Here is a 12,267-nt window from a genome sequence, read left to right on the forward strand (position 1 = left end):
GATATTCTCATTTCATCAAGGTTTGGAATACTCAGAAGACTTTTTCTTTGAAATATTTTCTTCAATACTTGTTAGAAGAATAGATGTAATCAGCTTTGCTCTATTCTCAAGCATTTCATTTGATATATCTTGACTTTGATTCCAATAGAGCTCATTCTGTCTTTCAGATTTCAGCTATTTTACTCTTTCTTCAACTGCTTTTCAATCAGCTTTTTCAAAGTTATACTGATTAGAGAGAAGAGGATTTTCACTTCTTTATTTTTCACTCAGTTCAATATCAAATTGAATGATCTCATGACTCAATCCTGAGGTTTCATTTGAATCAATAAACCAGTTTATAAGTCTTTTTTCAATTAGATTTTGTGACATGAAAGTTAGATCTATAATAAATTTCTGTTTCATGCCTTTTCTAAAGAATGTTTGTTGATCAGACTTGTTAACTAAATCTATTGAATGCTCAAAAGTTCATTCAACCAGTTTATCTACTCTTACTGCTCTTATGCACTCTGAGTTTCATCAGAGATGATGTGCATTGAAGTCTTCTACAATTATAGAGTTTTTTAAGGGAGTTATATTCAAAAATCCTCTATCAATTGTCCAGGTATTGTTGTTTTCTTTCAATGATTTTTAATTATAGATATTTATAAGTTGAATAGTATCAAACTCATTATCTTTATCTATAATGTCACTCACTAGAATGTCAGAGTCAGATATGATATCAAATCTCAGATTAAATTGATATCTTGATCTTTTTCTCTCATAGATTGCTACTCTTGATTTTATCTCAGATTTTTCAGGAAGAAAGCAGTAATAGCTTGGATGAGAAATGATGTACTTTTGCTCAGTATCAAAATTTGGTTCTTGAAGAAGTACAAAGTCAACTTTTTGTTCAAATGTAATCTGAAGACAAGAATAAATACAATTTGAGTTTCTATTCACATTATTTTGAATAAATGTGATTTTTGAAGAGTTTTTAAACTTTTTTTATTGTTTTTGTTGTACATTCATACTAAAAGAGAGTGAAGATATAGTAGAATCTAATCACTATCACCAGATAGTAGATTATAACTATTTTGAAAAGCAGGAATCTCAACTGCTTGCATTCTATCTAGTTTATTATCAGAGTCATTTCTCAATTCTCTAATCTTAACAGGTGTTTGAGGATTCAAATTCTGTTTACATTTAGCTGGAGAATTGAAGTTTGAAGACCTAGATAGTTGAGAGTTTCTTCTTTTTGAGCTTGCAGTTGTGAATTTACTAGCTTGATTTTTCTCTTCAGTTTTAGATTCACTTTGAGCTTCATCTTTTCTCCAGTTCTTCTGAGTTCTTGAAGCAAATACACATTCTTTTGAGCTAGATGCATGTTTTTCTTTGCAATTGAAGCACTTAAGCAGAGTATGTTGACATATTTCACCTCTTTTTGAGCATGTTTCACATTTATACTCACTAGTTTTGTGATCTCTAGCACAGAATGCGCATTTTGAGTCTCTGAAACAAGAGATTGCAAAGTGTTCATATCTTTGACAGTTTGAACACTGTGTTTGAGCTTTGAGATTCATTCTTGAATCTTTGTATTCATGAACTCTCATTTTCAAACCTGCTACTCTTACTTCAGAGATTCTTGATTGTTCAAGTGTCTTTGTATATACTAGAACAGAGGCATTTCTTCTGCTCTGTCTGAACTCAATTGAATTAAGTCATACAGGCTCTTTTCTCAGTTGAATAGAATTGTATTCTTCTAATTCATTTTTGAGAAGCAGCATTCCTTCCTCACAGTCAAAAATTTCAACTGGAATATCATGAAGAATGAATTTATCTCACTTTTCATCTCTTTCAGATAGAATTGTTGTATTCAGTAGAGATTCTATTGCTGATTTTCAGAGATTCTCATTCTGAATGAGGAATTCTGCACTGAATTCAGGCATTGTAGTCAAAATAATAGAGTTTCCAAAGAAAGATGGCTCAATTGAAGCTATGACTGGTTTTTGAACTTCAATATCAGTCATTAACTGAGAAAAGAACTGCTGGTTAATTTCATTTCTAATTCTGAAAATGAGATTTGAGTTTAGCTTGTTTTTTTGCAAGCTCTCCTGATTTGAGACTTTGAGAATAAGTCTTCTGTTTCTGGAGATTTGAAAGTTCTTCTCTTTTTGCATTTCTTTTTTTTCCTTTCTATGAACAGAGGTCTGAGAAATATTCTTCTCAGTTTTCTCAGAATTTTGAGCAGATTTTGAACTAGCAGGTTTGAAGACAGCAGATTCTGCTACTTGAGCATATGTTTTCTTCTGATTTGAAGAAGAAGATGAAGAAGTAGAAGATGAAAAAGAGTCAGTGACTGTACTGGAAGATTTCAATGTTTTTTGAATTGTGTTTGAAATTCCAAGTTTGAACTTGATCACTTCTTGTAGTTGTCTAGCCTGAGTATGAAGAATTAACAGAACTTCTTCATTCTCCTCACTCAGACACTGTTTTCCAAGAATTTTGCTTGCTTTTTCCAGTTCCTGTATTTCAAGAACTTGTTGTTTCTCTATTTCTTCCTTCTTTCTTCTCTTTAGAATTTCAATCTCAGGAATGGCATCTGGGAAAACATCTTTTTCCACATCAACTGAGTGTACTCTTGAACTCATTTTACTCACTGAATGAAAAGTTGGTCAGACTGTTTCAATTGAGAGATTTATCAGTATATTTTCAACTGAAAAGTTGGTCAGACTGTTTCAATTGAGAGGTTTATTAATCTATTTTCAAATGAAAAGTTGGTCAGACTGTTTCAGTTGAGAGATTTATTAGTCTATTTTCAATTGAAAAGTTGGTCAGACTGTTTCAAAAGAAGAATGAAAGACTTTTGTGTATAAAACATCTGATTTTTTTTTCACACTAGTTCAGTAACTAGGTTAGATTTTTGAAGAGAATCTAATAAACTAAAAGTGATTTTTAAGATAAATCAATAAAATCTTTACAAACTCTTTCTTAGGATACAGTGAGGAAAAGTATGATATCAATTGATAATAAATCAGATGATATGACAGTTTTTGAGAGAAAAACTGACAAAAAATAAGTTAATTTTTTGCAGAGAAATTGATTAAAACTATTCAATTTTATTCTAAATCATTCAATTCTTCTCACACAACAAGTGTGCAACTCAAATCAGTCAATAAAGAGTGTAAAAGAGAATTAAGTATTAATGAAAGCTCTTCAGTCACTGAAAAAGTAATTCTTACTTAAAAGAATATGAAATTATGATAGAAAACAACTCTGTTTTTAATTCTTTGTAAGAATATTGTATAAAATTCAGAGAAAAACACCTTACTTTTTCAAGAGAAGTAAAAAACTATTTCTAAGATCTTTTTTTTTTTGCATTAACTGCTGCAGAAGAATGAGATAGAAACTGCTAAGATATACACTACTGTATACTCTCTATCAAGACTTTCTCTCTTCAGAGTCTTGATATTATAGAGAATATAAGTCTGTTTCTATATAATAATGTAAATATTGCCAGCGAGATGTAGAGAAACTGGTTATTTATATCTTAAAATAGAAGACTTTGTCAATGATTATATCAATATAGAGTTAATTCTCAAATTCAATAGAAACCTAGTGTTGCTGTTCTCAATCCCTTGCAGAATCTATTGAATATTGAGGTATTAAAACTAGATTTAATATATCTCACTGTGCAGGGATCAAAGGCTCAGTCAGATCTTGAGATATACTGATTTTATAGTTGTTGATGTGCTGTTGACTCGTTGTTCACTGATTATGTATTGAATACTGTTGCCAAGGTATCTTTTTGTATCATTCTGCTGGGGATGGGCCAGATTGAGAGGGGTAGTACAAGGGTGAGACTTGGTGTTGAAGTCTAGATACACAGGCGACGGACCGTGGAGATTGCACTTCAGAAGAGTCCATTGATTATGTGCTTGATATTATCGCTGAGGTATCTTTTTGTATTTTTCTGCCGGGGATGGGCCAGATTGGGAAGGGCGGTACGAGGGTGAGACTTGGCGTTGGTGTTTTGGAACATCAAAGATGGACAGGGTTTTCGCGGAGGTCGCTCCTCGGATATCTCCACAACTACAGGTCGGGGATCTTCCAAAATCGAGAAGATTGGTGCATATGGCTAGGTCACTTCACCTTACAATTTGTATGGCACTCTGGCCCGGGGTTGTGGTGTGGTAGGGGAGAACGGGGGATAATCCCACACAGGAGCTTCGAACAACGTCCGGTTCATGTTTGGCTGGATAACTCCACCACCACACAGGGTATGCGGTCGGCGATGGGGTCAGAATGCTCGTATGATCGAGGGCTTTTCGATGGATCTATCGGCGGGTTCTTATTCGAAAAATCGAGCGAGTTCGTGGTGGAGCGGTTTGTGAAAATTAAATTTTAAATGCAGAAGAACTAAATTATATTTAATATTACTAATTATTCATTTTCTCTTAATAAAATCACAGTTGTGTCTTCTCTCTCTCTTCTCTAAACAAAACATGGCCTGTAAAAAGTGAGTATCATATCAGATTATAATAATCAACACAGTCTCAGTACACAGAGCTGTATACATGCAGTGCATGCTGAACTGAGAGACTGTATGAATTGCAAACTGATACCAGCATCTCAGAGAGAGTCATGCAGTATGAGAAAGCTGCAACTCTCAGCTATGTACACAGAGAGTAAATTATCACAGTAAGTGTATATGTATTGCATGAAAGTAACACTTTTTAATAACACTCAGTCTCTGATATCATGAAAATAGAGTCTCTTCATAAGATTCATTTTTATCAGAAGTTAGAGAATCTTATATTTCTCAAGATTATCTTCATCTGTCTTATCTGTGAAATTAATAAGAAAAATCATCAATTTCAGTGTTCTGTTCTTAATATTATTCAAGTAGCAGCAGAGTTCACTCTGATCACACTTTTTAAGTGTATATTTTCTAAATATTCATATTTATACAGATATATACTGATTATTTATTAGATAATATTAAGATAATAACTTATTATAACTGTGTTACTCTCACTGTGAGAGATACACAGTTAATGATAAATATTATAAAGACTTTAAAGAGTGAGTATTTTGAGAATACTGCAGCTCTGCAATCTTGATTTTTTTTATTTTTATTTTTTGTTTTTTTCTTTTTCTTTTCTTTTTTTTTTTTTCATTCATTCTGATTTTTTCTTGTTTTTATTTTGTTTTGTTTTTTATTTTTTGTTTTTTTTTTTTATATTTTATATTTTTTTTATAATTAAAATTATATGAATTATGATCTGTGTTTAGAAAAGTAATAATATTTAATAATACTCTCTATTGAATTTTCAACAAATGAGCACTATGTTATGATATTATGTAAGTGAGAAGTGATTTCATGATCTCATTTAATGCTATTCTCAATAATGAGATCAGAATGAAAATGTGACTAAGAATTCAAACATATTCTTTATTCAGAACTAGATTTTTATTTGAAAAGTGAATCTGGAACCTTTAATATTTGAAATAATGTGATTTGGGATCAATGTGATGAACACAAACCATGACCAGGAGTAATGCTTTTAGGCAACGTGACAACTGTAAAGTTTGGTCCTGGTCCCAGACACGGTCACACGGTCAGTCTACTTGTACTGACTATGCAGAGTGAATATTTTAGCAAACCCTTCAGGAGCAGCTTTGTTGAAGGTGAAACAGGCAAACTTCAATTCAAAAATGGAAATGGGCTCTTACAGAAACAGGAGGTGGAGAAGCAAGGGAAACTTGAGAATAAGTGTGAATGGATGAAATATATTGTTTAGTTGTAAATTACAATGAATTCAGTAGTGTACAGTATCATAAAAATTCTCACATCTTTTGAATGATCAATATGACCGCATTTAACAGTAAAATGAAACCCACGGTTTTGAGGTATGCTTTCGATCGGGGGCTGAAAAAGTAGGCACCCAGCGTCCCAGGATGTTCGTTGGAAATATCCAAGGAGGCCCTGCGCCAAGGGGACGATAGTTCAGCATGGTGCTTCCGGCTGTGGTTTATACATTTTCCCTTGCTTCGAGGACTCATCACAGCTGCGCGTTTATGCCTGTGGACTCTGTATCTCTTTCGGCTTGCATCTTTTTCAGACCTTTTACACTTTGGCTCTCTGCATCTCTTTCAGGCTTGCACACTTCCCAGCTTGCATATCTTTTAGCCTACTTACACTTCAACTTGCACCTGCCTTCGCTGGAGTTCCTCAAGTTTCTTTACAGTACACATCCTTCTTTCTCTCTCTGCTCTTTGATCTCTGTCCTGTCATCTTGTAGTCTCTCACTCTTCACATCTGCCCCACATTTTCATGAATCAACAAGGAATACATTTAGACACCTTCACACATCTTTGAAACAAGTGAAGACTTACCATCACTGGATGAAAGGCATCCTCAGCCTCATAGTGTTTGGGAGGAGGAAGCTTGTCTTCTTTTCAAAACTGCTCATCACTTTCATCAGTCTCATCACTATCACCAGTCCTGTCAGTGTCATTACCTGTCATCTGAAAAAATATCATTGGTGTTGCCATCGGTGTAGTCCGACCCACTGCCCTCATCCTCACTGAATGCAGCCATGTTGGGCATTCAGGCCACAGGGAGCCTTTCTGGACAGAAGCTTCAGAATGTCTTCAGGTGAAGATGAAGAGCAGAAAAAAAAGTGAGGAAATATGCTAGCTGCTGTAGCTTTTTTAGTATGATTGATCTGCCCGGCGTTGGCGGCTGTGAGGATGAGGGCCTGAGATTACAAGGGAGGTGATATTCTCCTTCTTTGATAAAGAGCCATTGTATTCAATGCTCAGGAGATGATCAGGATATCATGCAGTGATGGCTGCAGAGAAGAATGATTTTGTAGAATCTACAAGATCTGAAGTTCCCCCTGCAATACAGCCGATAAATAGCCCTTTAACGCTGGTTCAGCGAGGAACTTAGACACATGAAGTTACTCGATTCGAGTGAGAGTTCTCAAGTTCCCATGTTTCACAAAGGCATTATCTTGACTATCTGAGATATGAAGGCTTTGTCAGATGCTAGAACACATGGATTTTTTAACAGCCTTTAAATATTGTGAAGTTTGGTCAAAGAGTATTTATTTAGAAAACCTCTTCTGTGACAAGAATCTCAAGAGAATCCTCATGTGAGGAAATGCCTCATGGAAGCAATTGCCGAGCAGGCCACACAAATCAACCAAATCACAGCTTGGCGCCCTTCCTGGTCCGGACCACAAGGGCAAGGGCTTTTGGTGGGATCGACTTTGAGTGCTCCTGGCAACACTCAATGAAGTTCTCACTGTCCTATTCCTTGTCAACTGGTTCAGTCACTCTTCTCATCTCTCTTTGTTTGTCATTGAAGATGCTCTAAAGTATAGGGGATATTTCCCTGAAGAATGGCCTTGGATAGGTCTACGCTTAACCTTCTGTCGCTGGGCAAAAGCGCAGACGTCTGGAGTTCTATCTATGACGTCATTTACGGCCCACCTTTGGTGGTTAAGGCTCAGCAAGGCCCAGCACTGATATGATGGCAAGGTGTGGTGGGCTTGCATCTCTGCACTCGTGCGAAAAGGCAATGTTTGCAGTTTTGTAATTTTGCATTTTCGCTTTTTGATGTTTTGTGCGATTTGGTCAGCATACACGATTTGACAGTCATCGTGTGTATTCTGTGGTGTTTATGGCTTCCAACGATCGAGGCAGAAACAGGAAAGTGAGAGATGACCATTGCACGCCAAGCAGCCCAAAAACAGTGCCCGTCACGGTCCGGACCAGAAGGACGCCAAGGCGTGATTTGGTTGCCCATTTTTATCAGGGACAGGAGCGCGCCAAGCCATGTTCAAAGTCTTCTAGCTCCACCTGCAGCACCTACAGAGCCTGTTGAACAGCCAGTTATTCAACCCCGCGAGCCCCTGCCATCTGAGCCTGCTCCACGCCGACGAGCTCCACAACGCTGCAGCAATTGTAATACTCTCGGGCATACAAGATTAAGATGTCCTCAACCGCGTGTAATTTAATTTAATTTAATTAAGCGTTGTTGCGTTGAGATAATTCGACTTGAAACCTAACTAGTTGGGATACGGTGGTTTTGGTGGTTCGCTCGCTTGGGAATTACGTTATTAGGCAATGGGGCCATCAGAGTACGATGTTAAAAACCGTATCTGTTCTTCCAAGGGTCAAGTCTAGCCTAATTGATATCAGTACACACACATAGATGTATGTTGTTGAGGTCTTGTCTGACGAAAGTGACGTACTGTCGTGTATTTACGCAGGTGGCCCTACGTGCCCAGAATGGAGATTAATCCAGTTGACAGAGGGCCGGCTAGGGTACAAACCTGAGGGCCGAAGGTCCAATAAGGCCAGAGGCACAGGGGCAGAAGAAGGTTGACAAAAGGCCAGGGACTACATCATGTGGTCACTAGCACAATGACCAAGGGAAGTGGTACTATGGCCAGTGCTTAAGGACATGTGTAGTAGGTCCAGTGACCTAGGTTGCCATGCTGGAGGCAGGTGTTGAAATAGGTTCAGAGTATGGGATTATTCTTCCTTGTTAATACATTTTACACTGAGGCGGGACAGTCTATATACATATATATATCAGTTCCAGCCTAGCCACAACCTTCAGCCACCGTGATCCTCCAGCCACAGCAATATTCAACACTCCCACTCGATGGCAACCACCACCAAAGGATGCCAGCGACTACTCATCACGGTTGCAACGAACCCCGTTAAAAACCTTCAAAAAACCTTTGAGGGAAAAAGAAGGAAAAGGGTGCCCGTGGTTCCCTAGTCTCCATCCAAAAAGCCATAAGCCATGAGCGTCACTCGATACCAAGCCCTCTTCGAAACCATTCAAACCGTTCCCGTGCGAGAGGCTTGGTGAACCCATCAGCGACCTGTTCTGTAGTTGGAATGTATTTTAATTCCACCATTCCAAGATCCTGGATTTCTCCCTGCCATTTGCGTTGGATATCCATATGTTTCATGCGGGAGTGATATTGTGGATTCGAGGACAGAGCGATAGCTCCTTGGTTGTCTCCGCAAATGATTGTAGCAGCTTTTCCTTGGCTCATATTCAACTCATTGAGGAGTTTTCTCAACCAGATTGCTTCCTTGGTCGCCTGTGTCTGCCTGAGAAACTCGGCCTCGCAGGTTGAGAGAGCAATAACACTCTGGTGCTTTGATTGCCAGCTGATTGCTCCGCTCCCGATGTTGAAGAGATATCCAGCCGTTGATCATCTTGTGTTGCGACATCCACCCCAGTCCGCGTCTGTAAAGCCTCTAAGCATTTGAAACTGACCCCTGTAGGTGAGTCTGAGTCGCTTTGTGCCTTTTAGGTATCATAGGATGCGCTGAGCAAGGCTAATATGCTGGGGTCCAGGGTTTGCCAGGTGTCTGCTCGCCATAGAGACCGCATACGCAATATCCCCCCTAGTCCCAAGCATAATATACATCAAAGATCCAACAGTGTGTTGGTATGTGATCCTTTGATTTGGAGGGCAGTTGTAATGTGAACTGTTCTCTGGAAGTGGTGAGGTTTCTATCAGTGTGCTGATGGGAGCGCAGTTGCTGACTCCAAACTGGTGTACAACCTTGTCAATATACACCTCTTGACTGAGGTACAGGGTCCGGTTTTGACGATCCCGCTGGATGGATATCCCGAGATAGTAGCTACACGGTCCCAGGTCTGTCATTCAAAAACAATTTCTGAGGTTTCGCTTGATTTTCCTTATCTCTGCAATGCTTGGTCCCACGATCAGGAGATCATCAATGTAGACCGCAATGTACATAGTACTCCGGACAAAGATACCAAGATCAGCGTTGATTGGTTCGAAGCCAAGGTTGTGTAGGAAGTTCGTGAGAGTTTGATACCAGATCCGAGGAGCTTGTTTTAAGCCATAGAGCGCCTTTTGAAGCTTGCAAACTTTCGTTGTACCATCTGTCATGTGGTGAGGCTGTTCGACATAGATCTCGTGATCAATATTCCCATACAAGAATGCTGTCTTGACATCCATCTGTTCAATTTTGAGGTCTAAGGCTGCAGCGATTGCGAGCAGAGCCTTATAGCTCATTGGCTTGACCACAGATGCAAATGTTTTGTCATAGTCAATGCCTTCTTCTTGTGTGAAGCCTCTTACCACCCATCGGCATTTGTAGCGGACGACTTCTCCATTGAGTCCTTGTTTGATCTTAAAGACTCACTTTCTGCTAAGAACCCATCAGTCTTTCAGAGGATCAATAAGTTCCCATGTCTTATTTTGCTTGAGTGAGTTCACTTTGTCAGTCATTGCATTCTCCCATTCGGGCCAGCTGGTGCTGCTCTTCGCTTGCCAAAGGGTCTTTGGTTCAAAAGGCTCCGTTTCTTCTGCAGCTACTGTTAGGAATGTTGGAATTACATTTCCTTCAGGTATATTCATCAGCGTGAGTTCTTCTTCACTCTCAGTGGAAGCATCCTGCGTGGTCTGCGAGAAACGGACCCTAAGTTCAGGGTGATGTCCAAGTGTTTCTTGCTGCAGTGTGTGTTCCGGGCGATCAACTTGGAGCTCTGTATATTGTAATCTATCTCCTGGTCTTTGATCTTGTTGAGCATTGTCTTGTTGCTGGTCACCGCTGGTTGATGAGTTGCTTTCATGAGCAGTGTCCTGTGGAGCGTCTGAAAATGGTTCAAAGACATCCTCACTTCATGTGGGCGAAAGGGTTCTATCTTCCTGTCCAGCAATGGGCTGTGAGTTTTTGTCACTTAACTGAGACATTTGCTCTTGTAAGTTGTCGCTTCCCGATTGAGGCAGTCTTTGTTCTTGTGATGCTGTGGACATTTGATGTCCTGAGGCTGGCACGGATGCATGCCATACATTTACCAACAGTTGGTTTAATAGTCCCACCGTCTAACTTCCCCCTGCGGCAGCAGCTGTTGTCTCAGGTGAGTTGTCTTGTACCGCTCCCACATCTTTTCTAGTCTGTGTGAAGGAAGTGGTTAGGACTTCTTGAAATTCAGCATTCAGAGTTTCAATGATTCTGCCATCTTCTAGTAGAATACAGTAGTTCGTGTTTCCTTCATATCCTAGCAGAAGACATGGCCTCATTCTTGGGTCTGAGAGTTTCTTTCTTTGCTTGGGTGGAATCAGATATTCTCCCCTTGAGCCAATTACTCTAAGTTGTGACAGATCCGGCTTGTCACCATACCAGGCCTGATATGGAGTCATTTTGAGTTTGGATGATGGCGATTGATTAGACAGGAATGCTGCAGTTTGAGAAATCTCTGGCCAGAATTTTGAAGGCAGCTTTGCATGTGTCAGTGTTGGATTGACTCTATCATAGATTGTCCTGTGCGCTCTTTCAGCAACTTCATTCTGTTGATACTGGTCAACTCCCGTGATTTCGGCCCGGATTGCCTGTGAGAAGAGCATAAATTTCATTTCTTCTCCCACCTGCTCAGGGATCCGATCGAGGCATATCCATCTACATTTGCATTCAGGACACTTGTTGTGATCGAGGAAGAAGCGCAGCGATTCTATGACAAACTCTTGTCATCGTGGTATAGGGATGATCTCTATCCAGCCTGTAAAGTCGTCAACAATGATGAGCCAGTAGCAACTGCTGTCCAGACCCTCGTCAAATGAACCAGCAACATCAATATGAAGGAGTTCCATTGCATACTCTCCCTTTTTGTTTGAGGAACTGTGAGGCTTTTCAGTCATGCAGCCCTGGAGGCATGGGTTGCAGGGTTGGCGTGGTTCCATATCCCGAACGCCATGAGCCTGTGTCTTGAGTCGGTGTAGATTTGCATCACTTATATGGGCCAGACGATGATGCCAGAGAGCCATTTGTCGACTGACGTGATAGGCAGGAAAACTGTGATTTATCCAGAGATCAAGTGCATAAACCCCGTGATACTGGCTTGCAGTATACAGGTTCTTTCGGCTTGATTTGTTGCGAATACTGGCGCCTTGGCTTGAGAACTCAACCTTTGCTCCTTGTTTGAGGAGCTGGAGCACGGATATGAGGCTTGCATGTGCAGAGGGGATGAAGAGAATGTTATCAAGAACAAGCCATTTCCTTCTGTCTCGTACATTGCACAGGATATTCACTGTTCCCACCCCTGATGGGGCCGTGGAGGCATCGACGCTTCTCAGTGGTGGTCTGAAGTATTTGTTCATTTGAATGAACCTGGCAGCAGTGTTGCAGACATGCTGAGCACATCCACTGTTGAAAATCCAAGTGTCATGAATTGACGGAGTCTTCGTAGCTACCATTGCGAAGGTGTGATTGAATAGGGCA

At 39.7% G+C, this 12,267-nt stretch overlaps 1 protein-coding gene across 1 annotated transcript; it reads left to right on the top strand.

Moving 5' to 3' along the window:
- Positions 1-3,903: 3,903 nt before the first annotated feature.
- BDBG_18057 (uncharacterized protein) lies at positions 3,904-4,384 on the top strand (the record flags this gene model as incomplete). Its single annotated transcript, XM_031725646.1, has 1 exon — positions 3,904-4,384. The coding sequence occupies exon 1, from the start codon at positions 3,959-3,961 to the stop codon at positions 4,382-4,384; it is 426 nt and encodes a 141-aa protein (XP_031581477.1). The 5' UTR covers positions 3,904-3,958.
- Positions 4,385-12,267: the final 7,883 nt, after the last annotated feature.

This window comes from Blastomyces gilchristii (genome assembly GCF_000003855.2).
Source record: "Blastomyces gilchristii SLH14081 genomic scaffold supercont1.50, whole genome shotgun sequence".
Classification (NCBI taxonomy): Eukaryota; Fungi; Ascomycota; class Eurotiomycetes; order Onygenales; family Ajellomycetaceae; genus Blastomyces; species Blastomyces gilchristii.